The 22117-nt window shown below is 31.6% G+C and overlaps 3 protein-coding genes across 5 annotated transcripts; 2 read left to right on the forward strand and 1 right to left on the reverse strand.

Annotated features, from left to right (window-relative positions):
• Nucleotides 1-226: 226 nt before the first annotated feature.
• On the reverse strand, nt 227-9642 carry LOC123715497. Of its 3 annotated transcripts, none has more exons than XM_045670519.1 (8): nt 9534-9642; nt 5520-5673; nt 4832-4974; nt 3620-3721; nt 3119-3221; nt 2026-2198; nt 1461-1589; nt 227-531 (listed from the first exon to the last, which is right to left on the reverse strand). In XM_045670519.1, the coding sequence occupies exons 1-8, from the start codon at nt 9615-9617 to the stop codon at nt 307-309; spliced, it is 1113 nt and encodes a 370-aa protein (XP_045526475.1). In that variant the 5' UTR covers nt 9618-9642; the 3' UTR covers nt 227-306. The 3 variants fall into 3 exon arrangements, with proteins under 3 accessions (XP_045526475.1, XP_045526477.1, XP_045526476.1); XM_045670521.1 differs by lacking the exon at nt 9534-9642 and adding an exon at nt 8211-8363; XM_045670520.1 differs by lacking the exon at nt 9534-9642 and adding an exon at nt 6252-6271.
• A 1141-nt stretch (nt 9643-10783) lies between these two features.
• On the forward strand, nt 10784-20150 carry LOC123714938 (zinc finger protein ZPR1). Its single transcript, XM_045669631.1, has 11 exons — nt 10784-10994; nt 11320-11453; nt 11603-11721; nt 11891-12067; nt 12377-12492; nt 13215-13371; nt 14702-14772; nt 18088-18177; nt 18417-18589; nt 19056-19177; nt 19771-20150. The coding sequence occupies exons 1-11, from the start codon at nt 10890-10892 to the stop codon at nt 19863-19865; spliced, it is 1359 nt and encodes a 452-aa protein (XP_045525587.1). The 5' UTR covers nt 10784-10889; the 3' UTR covers nt 19866-20150.
• Nucleotides 20151-20630: 480 nt separating this feature from the next.
• On the forward strand, nt 20631-22115 carry LOC123714939 (RNA-binding protein 48). Its single transcript, XM_045669633.1, has 2 exons — nt 20631-20790; nt 21045-22115. The coding sequence occupies exons 1-2, from the start codon at nt 20698-20700 to the stop codon at nt 21867-21869; spliced, it is 918 nt and encodes a 305-aa protein (XP_045525589.1). The 5' UTR covers nt 20631-20697; the 3' UTR covers nt 21870-22115.
• Nucleotides 22116-22117: the final 2 nt, after the last annotated feature.

Raw genomic sequence — 22117 nt, forward strand, 5'->3', positions numbered from 1 at the left:
AAGATAGAGAAGGAGCAAAGCAAATAGGACCACGAAGTAAATTCCATAGCCTAACTGCAGAGACCTTACACTATTCGCCATGAAGAGTAATGAGATGGGATTTCAAGGATATAGTTTTCGGAAGAACGTAAGCTATAGTTATTATCTCCCAAAAACATTGAAGTCATTTTTGAGATAGAAAGGAGATTTAGGGTTGACAAGTAAAACATAATGTATAAAAAACAAATTAATTTTATAAATATTTTATTTACTTTCAAAATAAAAACCACATCAGACATAAAATTATAATAAATGCTCTATATCACATTATTCCTTCTTTTTCTTGCTTGGAGATTCCTCATCACTGTGTCGCCGCTTTCTATCAGAATCATTATGTTTCTTTTCTTTAGCATTTGGTTCTTCTTCCTCAGATTTTGTGTCTGGTATCACCTTTTTGACACGAGCTGCATCAGGCGAATATGCCCATAGTAAAAGTTCTAAATGTTCCTTTGTTGGGTCATCTTTTTCGTTATACAACTTCGCATCCACGTACTGTAAAAGATAAGTTAATTTAAAAGCCTATTAAGTAATCGTAAAGGAATTTCGAGATTCATAGAATACTATGTTAACCGTTTAAATGCCATGGGTTTTTACTCGGTGTTGCCTGTTAATTTTCATGTCAAAATTCTAATCATATTTGCCATGTTTTATTTTAAGAAACTACAATGGCAATAAAATACAAGGAAAGTAATGAATATGCATATTGCAACTGGAATATAAAATAAAGAAGTTATCAGGTGTGCTTTCCAACACAAACTCCATGAAATCTCTTACAGCGGGTACAATAATAGGTTTCTCCTCTTCATCTCCATTTATCGAAGCTACTGCAAACCACACACCGCCGTATCGTAGTAACTTTTCCAATCCAAACATCCGAGCTGAAGATGTAGTTCGATGGCATCTTCTGGTTTATTTTTTTGGTGCAACTATTGCTCATCTCAGTCATTAATATCGCTGCATGTAAATTTCAATCTTGTCTGTATTTTTCTCGTTATACAATATATATATGAATTCAGCACTATCTTTGCAAATACATTGAATACGACCTTTTTCTAATATTTGAGGGTGTTCCGTTCATGCAGTTCGTAGCATTCGTAGTTACCTTTCTTTTTGTGAGATTCATCTGTCGTATCTATGTTCGTTAAAATCAAAATATCCGGATTTTTGTCTGTATTTTTCTCTACTAACACATTAGCACAGAATAGTTGGTGAAATACTTGGTCTTGTTTACTTCTGCAGTGTTGGCTTCTTTTATATATGATCACAATTTAAACCAGGTTAACAGAATTAAGATAATGTAACACTAACAAGTTAACATCAGCTGTGTAAAAAATTTCGTGTTCGTGAATATTATCTAGAAGTTTAATTGAAACGTAAAAATAATTTTGAAGAAAAATGTAAGACATGAATGATATTATTACCTTTTCCTTAAGATCTTTAAGTGCAGCATTCCTCACGATATCCCAAGATTTCCCATCATCCTTCTCTAATACCGTACGAAGACGCTTATATTCACCATTCACTGATGCGTAGGCATCTATAAATGATTTCTGAAAGTCAAAGATTGTTTATAAAATAATGCATGAAAAATATGATCGACTGTTATTTCTGGATATATTACTTTTTGTCATATTTTACTATGCTTTGAATAACACAACTCTCATGTCTGAGGACGTAAGTTGATACCCGGCTGCACACCTGGAGACTTTCTTTCTGTGTGTGACTTTCTTTCTTTTTATTAAACACTTGCTCAGTATAGTAAGGAAACCGGCATGTCTTAAGTCCAATAAGTCGACAACGTGTTTTGGACACATAAAGCTGATCACCTACTTCACTATTTAAAAAATGACTACGAAACAAATATATAAACTTGAGGCCCAGATCTAGAAGATTGTACGACTGTTTTTTTTTTTAAATAACGTTTACTTTTTACATTCAACTATATATTATGTTGTTAATGGCAATTTTTTTTAAACTGGATCTTACCTGCTGATCTGTAACATTGTCTCCGGCCAAGCGGAGGCACGTACGTACAATTCCAAGTGGTAGGTAAGGGTTATTTTGCTTACTTAAATGTAGAGTTTCAAAATCATCGAGAAACTTCTCGAAAATCGATATTGACTCTTTTATGTTTGCTATTTTGGCCTCATCACGAGTACCTAAAAATAAAAACTTATTAAGGTATCTTGAAATAACAAAAAAACATATGCAACAAATTGTAATCCTCATTACTAGTTTGTCAAAGTCGGTTCATGTTAAGATTCAAACTATACTGTCGTCTGTCAAATTGTAATACTTTTATGTGTTTGATAATTTCTTATATATCTTTTTGTCCTAACAAATATATAAAAAACGTCTTCCATGATGTCTTGGATAAGGCCCACTACATGAAATCGAAACTGAGAAATCTATTGAAAAGGTGCGTGACTAATTGGAGCCGGTAAACTTACAAATAGATCAATTTAGTTACGGCACTAACAACAGATTAACGTTTCAATAGAAAAATTTACAACTGTGACATTTAATTTGTATACTTTTCAAGTATTTCGTAAACGAGCGAATACTTGTATGCATTTTTGTTAAAACACATGCATACAAGACAATTTACTACGTCAACGAAATATTATTTTTATTGTTATTCAAACTACCAAAATATGTACTATTTCTTTGTTGTTAAAGAAACCCTTTCTATCCTCAAGTTATCGATAATGTTGATTTTATTCGTCTACGTTAAAAATATCAGCTGAGACAAAAACTATAGTCCGTAGATTTTACCCGATAATATGGGAATTACTTTGAACTGAAATTATTTTATTTGTCAAACGTACAGACTATTATGTAATTATATATATATTATATATACTATTACAACCATGTGGACCTTATCACGACAATGTTTTATTAAGTCTACACTATCTGTGCATACATTACAATTTACATCATGATTTATATTTGATGAAGTTAAGTTTATATATGTATTAGTGATAACACAGTAACGAAGATTTATTTTAAGGCTAGCTTGCTTTTATACAGAAGAGTCAATTAAAACGCAATGAATTACGATGATGTTAATACTCACATGTCAAAACTCTCTTTGCTCTTCCAATAAGACCTCTGACAGCTAGCTTTTGATATTCGGGATCACGGCCTTCGAGCTCTTTTAATGTGTTATCTGTTGCTTCCTGAAAATAATTTTAACTAATTTACAACTTTTGACTCTCACATAACATTTACAAAAAATGCAAGAAGAAGATGGCCATATAAACCAAAGTATAAGACTCGTGCATATCGTACGTGTACCCCCATCTTGACTGTTGACACTAATCTTGTTGATTAACTTCGATTGTCGTTTATTTTAAGGATTGACAGTAATAGCTTAGTATTTTACATCAATCTACTTCATAAAATACATCCAACGGTTAAATTATGAAACAAGGCAAGTTATATAATAAAACTTTTTCAATATAGACTCGAAAATGTTTCATAGATGTCTTTAAGACCTTTTCCAACAGCATCCGAATCGTGTTAAATAATGTAATAATTTTGCGATCTGTATATGTCGATGTTTTTGACAACTGACCTTATCTTTAAAGCCGAGCCCTGGAACCGTGTCTGGAGGAAGTTCCTTCTTCACTTTCTTCTCTTTCGATTCTTCCATATCAACATCCGAATCACTATCGTCCTGAAAAATTGAATTGTATTTTTAATAATGTGATCTGTATTTTAAATATGTGTGGAGGAGGGAGGTGTCAGTCTAATATGACAGTGCTCCAGCTCGTAGACCTCAGGGTGCCTGATGGTTATGTCAGGAGGCGGCATCGACCCTACTGTACCCTCAGCGAAAATTAAACTCGAAAAGAACACACTTAGCACAATGTATGTACAATTATTAATGAACTGCATATAATAATAGACCTTTGAAATTATTGTCCGTTGAGTGAACTGAGGAAATACTTCATGTCAATTTCAATACTGTAAGAAATAGTCTTTTAAACAAACTCAAACTCAAAATAAACTTTATTCATATAGGTAAACAAGTACACTTATGAACGTCAGAAAGGAAGTGAAATTAATTGTAAATTTACATTTACTACTAGTTCGCAAGTCAAGGGCGTAGAGCGGGCAAGAAGAACTGGCAAGAAACATTCAGCCACTTTTTTTAATCCCTAAGTTTTGAATCGTACAAATTGTTTGAACTGGAGCAAATCAATCCCAAGGATTAGGATCATTTAAGTATTCGTCAAATTTATAAAACGCTTTATTTATTAATTTACGGTTAACGAGGGCTTTGAATTTATTTAGTGATAATTCACTAATTTCGCTTTGGAGTTTGTTGTAAAAACGAATACAATTTCCATATAAGGAGATGTTTATCTTCTGGAGCCTGGTTGGTCGTACACTCAAATTGGTTCTGTTTCGAGTATTATACTGGTGAAAGTCACCATTTGTTTTAAAATCGTTTATATTTATATATTTTAATCTATTACTATTTGATGTTGTGTTGTTTATTTCTATGTGACGTAAAATTTGAGTAATGTCTAACGGTAGCTTATTTTATTAAGAAAAAAGAAAGTTGGGCCGGACGACCCAAATGCTTCGGGTTGAGAAGTTAAACATATCCTTAGCTGTCAGAATAACATTTTTAGCGCGATTCAGAACATGGCGTCATTGCAATGATTGTGGGCACAGATCGTCGATATACATATATTGTAATATAATTATTTTTAGAAGTCGGTTCGGAAGTCATACTTTTTTTGAAAATTAATCTCGATAGATCTGGAATCAATATTACCTTAGCATCTCTGTTATCTTCTTTATCCTTCTTGACAGTCTTCTTCTGTGTCCCTTCTTTATTCTTGTCCAATTCCGCGATCCAGTTCTCAAATACCTCCATAGCTTCCTTGATATTCTTAATTTTTTCTTCTGCTTTTGTTACTAAAAGGATAAATACGAGCTGTATACACTTTCGCCTAAACATGTAATGACATTATATCTGCAATGCGTTGGGTTTAAGTTAATAGGTATAAATCACATTTTAATGTGTTCAGTAGTTTCTGACACAGACCTGGTATAGTTTTCATTATCCTTTCTTACCTGATTTCCCAGATTCACGAGATTATTGAATGTATGAATGTTTGCATATCCATTGACTCGATACCTACATATCAGATGCTCTATATTGGAAGGAAATAATTTGTCAACCCATTTTATTGTCACCTCACTTCATGTAAAGTGACAACCATGGACACTCACATTGCCTGAAGGCTCGTGAACTGGTATGCTCTTTTATTGAAGGACCCTAAGTTAAATAAGAACTGAAATATTTCAGAACGAACCAGTACTTGAACGAACGAACAAGGAGGAAATTGTTAAATTCACGCGTATATTTTTCCACTTATATGATTAATTTTCCATCTTTAACCGGCTTTCTTCTTGACATGACGTTATTAAGTTTAAAAAAGTCCAAAATAGAATCTTACATGACAGTACCCTCTTCGCCCGCCCGAGTAATCCGCGGACTGTGAGACGGCGATAGTTCATGTCGTGCTCTTCTAATAGCCGAAGGGTCTCCTCCGCTTTCGCCTTGTCCTTGAACCCGAAGCCGCTATCTTCTTTCTCGTCCTTACCCATATTCTGCGAATAAATATTACATGATTCTTTCCCCATTTATTTGGACTCTATTTAATATATAGTGTAGTGGCTTCACTTTGCCGCCGTGGTTGTGCGTTCGAATCACGGCTGTGGTCTAATGGAATTTCCTTGAAAAACCCAAAACAAATAAAAAATATTGAAAAGACGTATCTGTGGCCAAGACCAATAACCCAGTAATTAATATCGAGTGTGATTTGATATGAATTACTAAATAAATAAGCTTACGTGTAAGTGGGCGGGGCAGATTGCAAGAGGAACACAAAAGTGAAGCAAGAAAGTATTAAACTGGTGTCCAAGCTATATATTATATATAGGTACAATAAACGCATAGAGAAGGACAGTTTAGAAGGTGAATAGACCAAATTGAGGAAACAGCAGAGCATACATGGCAGAGTGTCACAGTGCAGGCACACACAGGTAGTGGAATTCGGAGGAGGCCTTTGCCTAAAAGGGCAGACAGATATTTAGAAACAATAATATGGTAGAAATATTAATGTATATAAATGTAGTGTATCTAAAATAAAAGCTTTTCGTATTATTAACCAATAACAAAACATTACTTTGAGAGTTATGATGCAGACCGTTAATACAAGGCTACCAAAATGTACACAATATGCTAATAGTAATAACATATGCGGTATATATGTTGTCACGAAACACTTTTAACGATGACATAAGACAAGGTTAAATCGTGATGTCGTTTAGGTACTACTGTACTCTTCAATTGCCGTTTTTAAACAGCTACTCACCCTATAACTTAGCAAGCAAGTTCGATATAGGTAGGCATACAATAACTCATTATTGACATTTAGATCGCTAGTGGAAGTTACAGAGTTATCATTTTTTATAGAACATGAGGCAAACGGGCATGAAGTTCACCTATTGTTAAGTGATACACGGACTCTCAATGGCAGAAGGCTCGCGAGTGCGTTACCGGCCTTTTAAGAATTGGCAGACTATTCTTGAAGGATCCTAAGTCGAAAGGGAAATATTCAGTGGGCAACTGGTTCCACACGAAACGCGTAAGAACCTGCCGTGAAAAACCCTCAGTTGAACTGGAACCGAATATTAATCCGAACAAATCTTCCGAACACTTTTCGTTCTGATGTTAGGGGAGGGTATTATTGTTAAAAATTCAATCAACGTTTGAGTCGTAAATAAGGAGTAATGGCTTCAGAGTGCACCGATGGATTAAACCCTCGTGATTTTAAGTGAAGAGAAACATTGTATGGAAACCAGCATTTTAGACCTAAATGGATGGACCGGTGGTGTGTGTACAGAAGGCTGATTACTTGCCTTAAAAAAACAATTTTTATCAAGACGTTGAAATGGTTATAACCGGAACAGAAGTAAATAATCCTTAACAAAATTTAGAAGTTGAATGGGTAACGATGAATCCAGAAAACTTCGTTGAATTGGCTAAAATCCAATATATAAGAAACATGGATCCATAGATTTCCGTAAAATATATGAAAAACATTCATAGATCATCGCACATAACAATATCTAATTATAATCATTAACATAATTTAGGTGAAAGATATTGGATGTAATATGTACCAATTTATTTTTTTGTTATTAAGAATCATTTAAGGGCGCGGTAATATAATATAAAGGCAGCCTTGCATCTGACAATTAACAATCAAAAAGGGAGAGTCACAAAGTTGCGTCTTAAAAATTGTAGAGCGAGGTATTGTTTTATATTTTTAAAACGTGAAGGAATAAACATACTTACTGGTTTTTTTTTCTTATGACCGTGTTTCACCGTAACATATATAATTATTAATATTAAAAAATTGAATTTTCCACTTAAGAAAGAAGGTTTGAGGAAGACATAACTAATTGTTAATTGTTGTAAGTAAATTTTCAAAACACATGAAGAAACACTAAATTTCAATTGCAAATAATTTTAATACATTTTCGAATAGCCCCGCTTAGCAATCAAACCCCTGGAGGCGTGGGCCCCACGGGATACAACATAGTACACTTTATAAAGCCGATAAACAAGAAAATTCATACAAGAACAAAATTGTGTGGTTTTGAAGTTTTATATTCTACGATAAAGCGTGAATACATAAAAATAAACAAATATAAGCGTTAATATGATCTTTGATCGGATAATGACATAATATATATTTTAGTAGCGACATCATTATTCCTGCCTAAGTAACGAACAATTTACTAGAAGCTATATTTATATCTACGCACGTAATAAACGATGTATATATTTCTGGTAAATTTGTGCGGTTTAGCTAATTTGTAAATAAATAATATTTACATTTGTTAAGAGCTTCACTATTTGCGAACGACGTAAGCCGACATCCGGAGTTAAAATACAGATTTTAAGCATAATTCTATACAAAAAGTTAAAATCAGTGTGGCTCAGTGAGTGTCACCCAATGATGCCGACGAAAAATTAACGTGATTGAGAGTTGCTTTGCACAGGAGGTTGCAATTATATGTTAAAACAACTAGGATGTATTAACTCATAGTACACTTTAATACAAGTAAATACCTACGTGTTAATATTAATAAACAGCCTTTTCAATCACCAATATTCACTGGTAATTCGTTTTTTATCACTTCAAGTGTGTATTAGCATTCACTTCAAACTAAACGAATTTAAATCGTGAAATCATTCCCGCGACTGTGATATAACCCGACTAAATTCTAAAATACCCAAATATGCGATGTTTTGCGCGTACAAAGACTTTTGAATTCAGAAGCATATACGAAACAAACATTGACGCGGGCAATCAAATAAGGCGACCAAATTAAATGGCCGATTATTGATATAGATTACTAGTGACTCGAAGAGGTTTTATTTCGATCGTATAATCGACAAAAATAAAAATGACGTCACGTACCTTAGTTATTCCAAGGTCTAGTTTATTTTTTTGATATGACATCATTATTTCTTCATCAACATTTTACATATTTAATTCTAAACTTGATAAGTTGAACAAGACCTTTACCAGAGTAGGTCAGAATATAATAATAGGATACTAAAAACTAGAAGATTGAACTGATAAGTTTCAGTAACAATTAATAAATACGTTTTATGGTAATCAACGACTTTTTACTATAATTTAACATACGTTATAACTATGTATGTAGTTACAGTGAATGGAGAAGTCTATGCATTTATTATCTTCTTTGCCACACGTTAAGATTTAAATAGAATATAATTTCGAATTAGAATTCTTAATCCATTCGTACAGATAACATCCCGAAGTAAACTCGACTTATGGGTTCGCAGGATCACTCAAATTTTTGCCATTAGGGTGTATACAGCTCTTATAATTATTATGTTAGATTTTGAAAACAATAGTTCACAAAATATGTGGCTGTGAACCGATTGCGCTTTTGTTGCAAAAGCCAATGTTGTATTGGTAGTCTTGCATAGATGGTGACGGTAGGTTCTGGATAATTCATACAAAATCTACGATTGATCCGTGAGCGGCGTAGTTTTATTCCAGCAGCTATGAATGTCTTCTAAACAAGAATAACGATTTCTACTATAAATAGTATTTTCTTGATATCAGACTCGTCGCCATACAATACTTTGCTCTTACTAGCCACGATACTATCTTAATACTTACCATCTTGATTCTCATCTTATTTTCACACATGTATATCCTTTCTATAACATATATTCATAAGTATCCGATTGTCCATCTTGTAACATGCGAGATGTTTGATAGCAAAAATACAATATAGAATTGTAAATGTTCACGCACGCGGAATGGATATATTTATCTCATCCCCCAGTCTTTTGAGAGTTCCAAGTATTTCTTTTGTTCTATAACTTACAGCCATCGGCCTTATGAAGTTGCACTTACTCTTCTTTTTCCTGGGGTAGATTTTCCTGTGTCAGATTCTCTTATTCCAGACACCCCTTGCAGTTTTGACTTTGACCGATTCATCGGCCTTATCCCTCTCTTTAACCAAACGACGTACTGAGGTCTGATTCACTCCTGAAAGTGTAAATAATAATTTATTAAACAGATTAAGATAATTTTATTAAAACACATATAAATAAATGTTTAATTAAATCAAAAAGTATCGCTTAAGAATAGGATTAACAACATATATGTCTTTGTTTAATATGCTATAATTATATTCAGAGAATTTGTTTTGGTTTTCTCATTTATTATAGGTATCTTATTGTTTGAAACGTAAAAATCTTAGAAAGAATCTCGTTTATTCTTCAGAAAAACAGATTTTAAGATCGTTTTTGTTTAATTTATGTATATTTGTCCATCAAAAATAAAATCAAAGCATAATGAATGTAAACTTTTAACTATAAGCACAATAGATTCTAATTAAATTCGGTTAAGGCGACCTAAACTCTATAAACTGTCGTTTTGTCGCAGTGATATATATATATATATATATTGATTTTACAACGCCTAGTTTAGTTTTATAAATTATTATTTTAAATATAAAATAATATAATAAGAAGCAATTGTAATGGGGTAAAATCTATATATTGGAATATTATGTAATGTAGTAAAGTAGCAACACTAACCTGTAGCCGCTGTAGCAGCGAGCACGATCGAATAATCTTACTAATGGTATCAACAGTGTTTGGATCCTCTTTTCTTTCCTCATAAATCCCAAAACATTTAATATTATATCTTTAGCGTCATCGCTCATTGACTTCGGCATTTTTTGGCAAATGATCCACAATAGTTGTACATTGAATGAAATGTTAGCAATAATTTACTCCTTATCCAGGTTATAACATAAAGTATGAAGTGAAGAAACTAAATTATAATCTTGCTTTCAATTAGATTTTTTTATTTGAGGGTAGAAGGTACTTAAAAGTATGTACAGTGCTACAAATTCAGTATGGCAAGTGGTTTGTCCCGTTCTTGCTAACAAAATCCTAATTTCTAAAAAAGGTTTTTTTAAATCGCAATACCTGGCATACTTGTATGTCTTTATAGAATTTTATGTTATTTAGTTTCTCACTGTTGTGGTTCAGGCTCTGGGGCTTGACAATTTTTTAGTCATAGTAACATAGCAGTCGCTTATTGATTAAAATAAGAAGTGTCATTGACTACGTCAATTTCGATAGTTGTGAACGGTTTTGACAGTTTGCGTTGAGTTTTTCAACTGACTAGAATATAGAAGCTAGAACTTAGCTACAACTAGACTAGAAACTACCGGAATTTGGTTATTTTACATAAAAGATGTGCTCTACTGAGAAGAAACCCCTTTTCCGTGATCTTACTGCTGAAGACCCTGAGCCCGAGGTGACTGAAATAGAGTCACTATGCGTTAATTGCCTCGGAAATGTAAGTTATACTGGATCATTCTAGAAAGCTATTTCGTTGCCATATTTTATATTAATTACGACTTTATTTAATTCTTTAATGACAAAATTTCTCCCTTTGTGATCCAGAAATTTGTTGCACACGTGATATAATTGAGTAATAGTTTTATATCGGAACTATAACCTTAAAAAAATTACATTCGCAAGTCTTTTTATGTTTATTTAGATGTAGTTTACTATACGTAAATGATGTAAAACTACTTCCTAATAAGTCGAATTATTATTTCTTTCTTAGGTGCTTACTAGAATATTTTTCTGATTTGGTATTTCCTAATCATTTTTTTCAGGGTATGACAAGACTGCTACTTACTCGCATTCCACATTACAAGAATGTAGTTTTAATGTCCTTCTCCTGCGAAGAATGTGGTTATGAAAACAATGAAATTCAGCCAGGTGGCGCTATTGCTGAATTTGGTATTAGGTAATTTTATTCCATTATTGGCTTCAGTAAAATATTATAAAAAATAAAATTAACAATCCTATTATATTTTATTATAAAAGGTACTACAGATTAATAATAAGTTGTGTTAATAAAATAAACAAAAATGTCAGAATAGTAAATTCATGCAGATGGAAGCTGCGAGTTGAAGAACCATCTGATCTTAATCGTCAAGTGGTGAAGAGTGACTATACAAGAGTACATATTCCAGAGTTAGAGTTTGAGATACCAGCTAACAGTCAAAAAGGAGGTTTGTAAGCTAATATTATCTTTAATCTCTTGCATAAAGTGGTAATTATGTTGTAATGTCATTTCATTATGAGACAAGACTTGAATAAATAATAGTAATATCTATTTACATATTACTTTATTTGACAATCAAGTAATTATTAAAGTACATTAAATTTTTTGCCAACTAGAAGTAACAACAGTAGAAGGCTTATTAGCTAGAGCAATCGCTGGTCTTACCCAAGATCAAGAAATCAGGAGGACAGAGCATCCAGATGCTGCTGAGCAGATAGATGGATTTGTAGCTAAGCTGCAGGCACTTAAAGTGCTGAAAACACCATGGACCTTGGAACTGGAGGATACTAGTGGTAATTATATTACTATATAATACTACTATATATTACTATGTAATACTAGGTTATACTGGTGTTGGTCTAGTGGGTTCGTGCGAATCTCATGGGGTTCATATTAGGTTTATACATATTTATTTATTTAGTTAGTTTTGTTAATCATATTTGTTAAAGAGTCTTTTTAACAATCTAACACATTTGTTAAGAACTGTTAAGAAATTTTATATCGAAATATAAATCTTAATAGTTATTGTAAAATGTAATATTAAGAAATGATAATAAAAAAAAATCTTAAGTTAAATTATTGATGTAAAAATATTTTTATAGGTAATACCTTTATTGAAAACCCTGATGCGCCAAAAAAAGATCCCCGCTGTGATGCAACGGAATTTAAACGTACTACAGAGCAGGATCACAAACTTGGAATATTCACTAGGCAGGAGGTACTTTGGATGCATTATTTTTTCTGCATAATGTAATCAGCATGAGAAGTAGAGTTCATTAAAATGTAATTTTTTAAATTTAACATGTATGTTGTGTATGTCAGTATGTCAAAACTGTATTAATTCGAACTGGTTTGGTCATTCATCATGAAAAATTATAATTAAGTTAATGTTCAGTATGATGAAAATTTACAGTAATTTATAATATCAACCTGTTTTTTTGAATGCTTGTTTAATGCAGCGAAGGAGCGCCATGAACCTACCAGTAAGATTTTACCTATATTTCTTTAATATCTTTTTAAATACTTAGTCCTTTATTGAACACTAACATACAGGAATTAGTCCTCTGTCAATGAAAATGATTAAGTTTAAAAAAAATGCATTTATTCCACAATTCCACATCTGGACATTACTTAGAAAAGGTTTCCTTTTTTGGAAAGGTAAACATAGTTTAAAATGACTTATTAAAAAACATTAACTTGTTTTCCGAAGAAGTCTATTTTACGTATGGTATAGAGATAAATAGGACAGAATAGATATGTAGTTCCTATTTTTAAATGTCGGATGATTACAATACTTCAAAATTTAAACACTAATAAAATGCCAACATCTATATCAATGGGAATTAGTATATTATTTACTTAAATCAATGTAGACTGCTTTCAAGTAATTGTTGGTAGAGAGAAACTGTTGATAATTTATATGAATTTTTCTTACTTCAGGTAAGCAATGGATCCCAAGAGCCCATTCCCGGATCAATAACTCCAGCAGATCCTTCCCAGGGTTGCTACGATAGACTTGCAGCAGATGAAGTACTCCAGTTCTCAACAAATTGTCCTGATTGTAATGCTCCAGCTGATACCAATATGAAGATTACCAGTTAGTATTATGTCTGTCAAACTTATTTTGTTTTGAGATTGATCAAATAATTATTTCCGGTTAAAAGCCACGCCTATGAAAACGGAAGTATATATAACGTCATATAAGAAATATTGGTTTCTTGCCAACAAAATAGTGCTTTGAAATGCGTTTCACAATTGTTAGGCTATTTATTTATTTAAATACTAGTAATCTTACAGCTAACTTACACATTATAAAACAAAACATTTAGTCAATATCGAAAGCCAAAACAGATTACATAGATTAACAATATATATGTAACAGAAAACAAGTAAGTACATTAATGGACAATATATTTAAATAAAAAGAAAACTGAAATTTAACATTTGAAAAAGCAAATAATAATTAATATTTCAAATTACTGCTTAAACAAAAGCAGAGTCTTCCCGCCTCTTCAAAAACTTTCTCACATCTTCTATGGTGAGGTGGAAAATATCAATATTCTCATGGTTTGGTTGTTTCGGGTTTTATCTATGACAGTTCCTAAACATTGGCCAATTATGCAGGTATTTTGATTTGTAGATTTAGATAAGATAATTCGTTTGCTTATTCAAAGATAACTGTATTTCATTCTATTTCTCACTACAACTGCTGTTAAGCACTTGATATTTTTTATATAACATATTTATTTGCGTTAAAAGATTTTCATTAAAAGATAACATATATTTAGAAGTTTTTTAAATATAGTTATAACGTATGTTACACTCTTAATAATTTTAGGGTCAACTTATTTAACATTTTTATACTTGTTAATCACTTTGATACTATGATTCGAAAAAGCATTGCCTTTTAAGCTTCTTAATTGTATATTTGTTTTGACCTGAAACGATTTTGATTGGTCACCAGCATAGTTCAAAACACGATACGTGGACACGCGACACGTACGTTTGACCAATCACAATGCAATGTTGCGTTCTGTTTTATATCTCATGACCGTTTTGTGTTTTGAGGAATTTTTAAACACTGAAAACTTTTGCCCATAACAGAAAAGTAAAGACAGTCTAGTCGAGCACTTTTTTCGAGACGACATAAAAAAACGAGTGCAGTACATTGAGAGCAAACGTATATGACGAGGAAACGTTTAGGTATTTGTTAACGCGGCTAATAAATGGTCTTTCCAGTCCGATAGTTAGACAGGCTAACGCTAACCAACATAAACAGTAAATTAAAAAACTACATTTATATGCATTTATTGCGCTCCTAAACAAGACGGCTATGGTTACATTAATACAAACCACAGCGGTTTTCTTGTGTAACATATTGTGATTATATTATATTACTTTGTAAAATAAGGATTTTTTTTTCTCAGAAATACCACATTTCAAGGAAGTAGTGATTATGGCAACGGTCTGTGACGCCTGCGGACATCGTACAAATGAGGTTTGTGTTAACATTGACACAAAATGTCTATATTTTTTTATTCTTAATTTCTCGAAACCTCTTATATTACGAGTCGTAGAAAAAATTATTGACAAATGTATCTAATAAAACAATATTTTTCAGACAGTCCATTGATTGTAGGTTTTTTGTTCCTTTATATTGTCAAATTTGTATGTTTATATTAACAGTATATTTATATTAAATTCCATATACAGGGTGGGGACGAATTGTCGAATTGGTTTAACGAGGTATTGTAATAGCTTTATCGGTTATTATAGCAGAATTCTGATCAAGAACTAGTCTATCAAGTTTTTTTGATAGAAGGCTTCAGTGCGTTGCCTGCTTGTTTTTAAATCATTCTCGTGTGATAAACGTGCATTAAAATAGATGCTTATAGTGATGAAGAAAACACTATCGGTTTAATTGTAATAAAAATATGATAATTAAAGTGAAAGGCGTTTTTCTGTGATCAGAGTTTTGTAGTTGTAACTTTTTTGCGTCAAATTTTTTTTAAACAACAACAAAAACAACAATTAAAACATAAATGATTGATTTTGATAGGTACAGAATTCGCACTTTTTGAGATAGGTAAAATTATGTAAGAAGTTTATCTTGCGGAAAATATACAAAGATTACATCTAAATTTTAATATAAATAATTTACATGTAAACTCATTGACTAATTTTCGAGTTCTTGAATATTAAATATTATTATTATAAGAGCCGTCACGGGACGCCTGGCACACGTGAAACATCGAAAATGTTTCGACAAGTATATTCTTACAAAAACAGATTACGACAGGAACGAAATATGATATAATGTGGTTAGAAGTACTTTACTTTAGTTAAAGATAGTTGTTACGTATATGTAAATTAGTAAGAATGATATTACGGTTTAAGAATAAATTTATTTCTCATAAGAATTCTATACATAATTCGCTTACTGAGAGACAATTTTGTTAGCGGTAGTTGATCTAGTTCTTAGGTTAGGAAATTAAACACTTCAATGATGACTTAATTCACTAAATTTTACTTCACTGATTTTACGTGAACTGTATAACTTCAAACTTGTACAAAGAAAAAGTCCGTGCGCATGTGTCACAACCTCTTTTATAATCACAACTTCCCTCCTCCGACTCGACCATCCCACTTCGGGGAGATGATCGAGTCAATTCGTAACAATTCGTAAACAACCGAACGAGTCAAATGAATAACTATTGCACATGCACACTTGTAGCAAGATTCTTAAGAATATGTTTCATAAAAATGTTTAGAATTTAATTAAATAAATATTAGAAGCTAATAATATATAAAACTAAGATTAATAATTAGGGCGCACTGATGTAGGTATATAAAATAACAAAAACATAACAGCAACCAAAATGTGGGTAGACAAAAAAAATCGATCAGTCAACTAAGCAAATCAGAACATTGTTCGAATTTGATTTATTACTAGGTGACACACATACATAGACTGATAGCAAGACTTTGTTAGGGCGTATAGAGAAGTAGATTTTAGTTAGAGAATATTTTTGCTTACAATAACGTTTATAGTAGTTATCGTATTACGAATAATATTCTATGCTTTAGTAATACGCGGCGTAAATACAAACGTTTTTTGCCTATTTGAGCTTGGCTTATGTACCACCCTGTATATCGTATTGCGTCGTATGCGTAACAAAAACCCTCTATTTAGACTTGGTAAACATGTGCTGGTAGATCAAATAATGAATTATAGATGGTGATTAGAAAAGTACGAAAAAAAAATTGCAAGAATTTGCTTATAAGCCGGCAACACTAGCGAGTTTGTCACTGTTATCCATGGAAGGCGATATCACTTGACATTAGGTGTTGCTGCCCGTTCTAAAACAAATTAAATGTCAAAATTTGTTGAATGGCAGTCACGTGTGTGTGAATTAAAAATCTTACTTAGAATTGGAAAATTGAGGCAATTAAATTTGTTAATCACAGACAACACAATATTATTTCTTTATGTTTATACAATCTAATATAAATCTAATAAATACATGTCTCGCTTAGAATAGGTACCAAAGTAACGAGTGGGTTTTTGTTATACATAAACAATTTTGCTAATTACAATTTCGTATGCAAATAATTATGTTCTAAAACGTAATATTGTATTTTAAGTTAGCCAGGTGAGTTTGGCAAAGTATTGGTATTGCTGATGTCTGTCTGTCGTGTTTTAACGTGTGATGTTATGTGCTTACAAACATTTTGTAAAAAAAATCTTGGAGATTTAAAAAACCTACGGAGACTTTATTCCCAGTTCTTCTCGTCCGTTATACGCTTGATTTGAGAACTGGCAGTAGATGTATTAGACGCACTATTTACTGACGTTTATAAGTGTACATTAAGTAACCTAAATGAGTAAATGATGTTTTGATTGCATATAATTGTATAAAAATCTTTTCTCGCTGTATCCAGAGGCTGTAATATTTTTATCCAATAGTTGTAATCTACCAGACCCAAATTGGTCCAATGTATCATCACCATAATGCTCCACTGAATACTCAATCAGTACTGTTCTGCGTTCCCTGAGCGCACCGTCAAAAGTCAATATGCCCTGCTCTAACTATGAAACAATTCAATCATAAAAAAAATCTTATCAAATTAAATAAATCCTTAAAAGTAATAAAAGGAATCTCAATAATTAATCAAATCAACAATAAAACGGTCGATCATAAGATTTCCTAATAATCCTAGCATTCCCTGACATATATAATAAATATAAATAATATTGGTAACAATTGAGAGGTTAAAATGTCTATTATATATATAGAAATTTTTCACACAATTAGAGCCTCTAAATTGTTACCAATTATATTTTTTTATTCAGTAATGCTAAAATTCGTCGTTGTCTGTCTTGTTGAATTATTTTAAAAAACCCAGATCAATACGGTTACCATTGAATTTTACCAATTATTACCTTCGATGTTGGTTTCGTTATGTATAGTTCAAAGTGTAGAGGTATTGGTTTTTAATTTATCATTTAATATAACAAAATTAATATAACAATATCTTAACACACGGTTCACAATATCATTTATCTGTGATATAGAGTACAACATTTCTAAAACAACAGGAAGAAACAATTCACCTATTGCTAATAAGCGACAAACGGAAAAGCACTCGGTCCCATCAATTTTAAATGTAAAAGTTTTTAATTTCAATTCCTAATATAAAATCAAACAATTTGGACGCCTTAACGAAATTTACCAATCTCGGCAGACGTTAGGTTAATACTTTGTCAAACTATGACAACACAAAACATTATAATGAAAAGTAAAATTTTCAGGTGAAATCTGGAGGTGGTATCGAAGAGAAAGGTGTGAGATTTGAAGTGCGTATAGCCGGCAAAGAAGACTTTTCCAGAGATATTTTAAAGGTATTTTAAAGCTTTAAGACAATATAAAATTTCAAGGATAGTTCTGGTGTTTGGGACTGTTTGGTCCTGTCGTACATGGGTTGTGTTAGGTTATGAGACTGGTTATTTAACAAATAGCTGCCCCAGTCATGATTTGTACAGAATTCCATCTTAACCGTGGGGTTTAACATTTTCTTGAAATGTTAATAAATGAACTCGAAACGCATTAACAAGATTCTAAAAACAATTGATTGATTCAGTCAGAAACATGCAGCATGAGCATACCAGAGCTAGAAGTAGAAGTGGGGGGCAGAGCACTAGGGGGAAGGTTCACCACTGCGGAAGGCGTCATCCGAGGGTGTATTGAACAATTGGCCGATGCACCTTCATTGCATGGAGACGCGCCTGCGCCTTCTAAGGGCAATTTACAGAAGTAAGACTTTTCACTATAACAAAAAAAACTGATTCCTTGAAAGAAAACAGTTTTTTTACCGGATTTGTATTATTTTAAACTTATAATTATTAGTCACCGTGATCACGCACGCTGTAAAGCACGCGAAACGTCGAAAAAATTTAAATTTAGAATTATGTAAATAATTATAACTTTATAATAATACAAATAGCTTTAATCCGGTTAAAAAATTGTTTTCTTTCAACATGTAAAAGCTATGTTAATCAAAGACAATACTAAATACTGATTCCTGTCAGTTTTGTTTTTTACAATGCCTTTCAATCCAAAAATTATTTCATTAGAGTTTCATCTAAAATATTTTTATGGTTATGAAAAGATAAAGTTGCATACTAAGCCAAAAACAGGCAAAGTAAATAAGGAATTGTTAAACCACATATTAAAAATTATTCGAGCGTCTGAATTTATTGTTATTCCTAATTTATTATAGGTTCTTAGAAAAACTAGAAGAGGTGTTAGAGGGTAAACGTCAAATTACTTTGATACTGGACGATCCGGCTGGTAACTCTTATGTTCAGAACCTAAGCGATGATCTAACTGTATATGACGATGGTAAGATCTTTAATTTATTTTTTTATTGATAAAAGCTTGCTCGGCACACTGATGACATACACAAAGTGAAATACACATACATAAACATTAAACAAAACAAATATTAAGGCCTGATCTTCTGATATTCTCCTGATATATGTTAGATTTGTTAATAATCCTATATTGTCATCATATATATTTTATTAAGGACAGATAAACCTAATATTTTTTTTATAAAAGTGTCACAAAATTCATTAGTATTGCATACAAGTCCAGTAGCTTATAGATACTCTTATTATTTATATCAGATGGTGTTGCCATTTATCAAAATATTCTTGTTATTTCTATTAAACAGGTTGTTTTTTGAATCATGTCTTTAATCCTAAATAATGCACATTCCCACAAGTCTCGTGAAGAGATCAAAAAAATCTAATTGACCTTACTTTTCAAAAAAATATGGAGATTACGTCACATTAATACAAAATAAGTATTATATAATTTGTAAGATTAAAAATCTTAATTTTGTGAGAAAAATTCTGTACTAACTTAGTACCTTGTCTGTTTATATTTTTTAATTTATTTGTTAAACTTAGTGGTAAATTGGTTATTTCTAGGTGTAAAGGTCACACACTACGAGCGATCATTTGAGCAAAATGAAGAGCTTGGTCTCAACGATATGAAGACTGAAGGTTACGAACAAGACGCGTAGAAGAATATATACTGGGATGTTTACGTTTACCTGATACAGCGCAGAAACTATATAACATAAGCTTTTATTTTTTTATATTTTCATTTTTTTCTGATATCTAAATGATAATGCTTATTTTGATAGTATTGTATATGCATAAGTAAATAAAATATGATTATTCCAGTTAAGCTAATATAAGCATTAAGAAAAAATGCATTTGCATAGCTTTAATGTATAGTCGAAGCCTTGAAATATTTATTATATTTATACATGGTTACAATAAATAAAGTTTTTGATTTGATTTTATTATTTATTTGTTATTCGATGACGCTTACGGCTATTGGTGGTGTTATCGCTAATATACCATCAAACTAAAAATAGAAAACAAACTGATCGTTATTTTTTGCTGTCCTATCCAACTTAACGGCTCACTATTTTATAACAACCAATAAAAAAAAGCATCTAATGTTACACAAAGTACTTGTAAAAGGGTTATGATGCCGTATTTAATTATAATGGTAGAGGTTTCTCAAACTTGTTACATGTCATTGAAAGAGACTATTATTAACTCGCATTATTCAAATAGTAATGGGTGCTTCTAGCTTTGCGAGTCCAATTTAGAGATAAATATCACTTCATTTCGTAATTAATCGACATTCGACATTGGTCTGTAATGAAACAAAGTATAGCGGTGATATACAAAATTGGAAAAGCTAGTCTGTAGAAGGAATATTTTAAAAGCAATATCTGTAGCTCGATTAAATTTTCTAGTCTGTGGTGCTTACTGCTTACTATGGTTTCTATTTACTAACAAAAATACTATTTTAGTTTTCCAAGATTTCAAGTCTTAATAATGGAAAATGTGTTACTTCCCCACCATGAGCAACAAACTTTGTGTACAACACGCCTTCCGTACAGGCAAGGAAGAAAACTCACCGCTGTAAAGGTTATAATGATATTCATTTCTATGATCTTTGCTGTTTACACGAAAAAAATAATGTATATAAGCAAAAAATTTATACTAAACTTCATATCTTTGATTTCATTGTTTCAGTTACTTATTCATATGTTTGTAAAAAAGGTACATAAAAATGAATTACGACTGCTGTCGTAACTCAAGTAGGGTACACCCCTACTCAGTAAAGTTAACTCGACAGATGTTATTTTTCAAGTAAATTAACAAAATAATTTCAATTTCAGGCTTACTCCATTACAAAGGAATCAAATCACCTGCTTATATTTGGAGTCCCATCTCTCAACCTTCGCCAAGAAACCAAATCATTGTTCTTAAAATTTGGACACCTACTACAATTCACAATATCTTTAGATCATCCTGCTGAATCATTTACTGAGACATATCATGCACAATATGACAAAGTGCAATCTGCAAGAGTAGCTAAGAAAATGTTAGATACCAAGAATTTCTATGGTGGGTGTTTACACATCTGCTATGCTCCAGAACTTGAAAATATCTCTGAGACGAAAGAAAAATTAGTACAACGTCAAAGGGATGTTATGTACCGTTTAAAAAATCTAGATAAAGAAGTTGCTAAGAAGCATATTAAAGAAGATATAGCTGTTGTTAAAGAGACTACATATAAAGTTAATATGGCTGAAGAAAATATTATTTATTATGGAAACACAAAAAGAAGAAAGGTGGGAAATAAAAAGAGTGATGCCCCTTATAGCAATTCTATGAATTATGATATCCCAAATAACAAAAACAAGATTATTAGTAGCAATAGTGTCAGCCAACCTGCTGTGAATTTTATTGGACCATTAAATAAAGAAAGATTAAATGAGGTGGTTCCTAATGCTAACAACAGCAAAGACATTGGAAATAATTTAAATAACATAGAAAATAAAAATGAAGAAAATATAGAAATAGTAGATTGCACATCGGTTCATAATGAAACAATTACAAATATTAATGAACATTTGAATTATAAAAAATTTGGATCAGAGATTGTTAAAAAAATACCTATTAAACCTGTGAATAAGATAAAATTTAATATTAATATCTAACAGTTTTGTTTCTGTCCCAGTTAATAATTAAAAGAATGTTATTTAACCTTGGGTCTGTAACACATGCTTGGAAATATATTTTTCCTATATGATGAGACTTTAAATAAGTAATTATCATATTGCCTACAATCAAATTTATTTAGTTATGTTTATTAAACATCTAAGAACTTAATTAATGGATTCATAAATTCCTTTGTTTTATTATATTTAGAATAGATATTTGTTAAAATGACATTTTAAATAAATGA

Source organism: Pieris brassicae, chromosome 10, assembly GCF_905147105.1.
Source record: "Pieris brassicae chromosome 10, ilPieBrab1.1, whole genome shotgun sequence".
Classification (NCBI taxonomy): Eukaryota; Metazoa; Arthropoda; class Insecta; order Lepidoptera; family Pieridae; genus Pieris; species Pieris brassicae.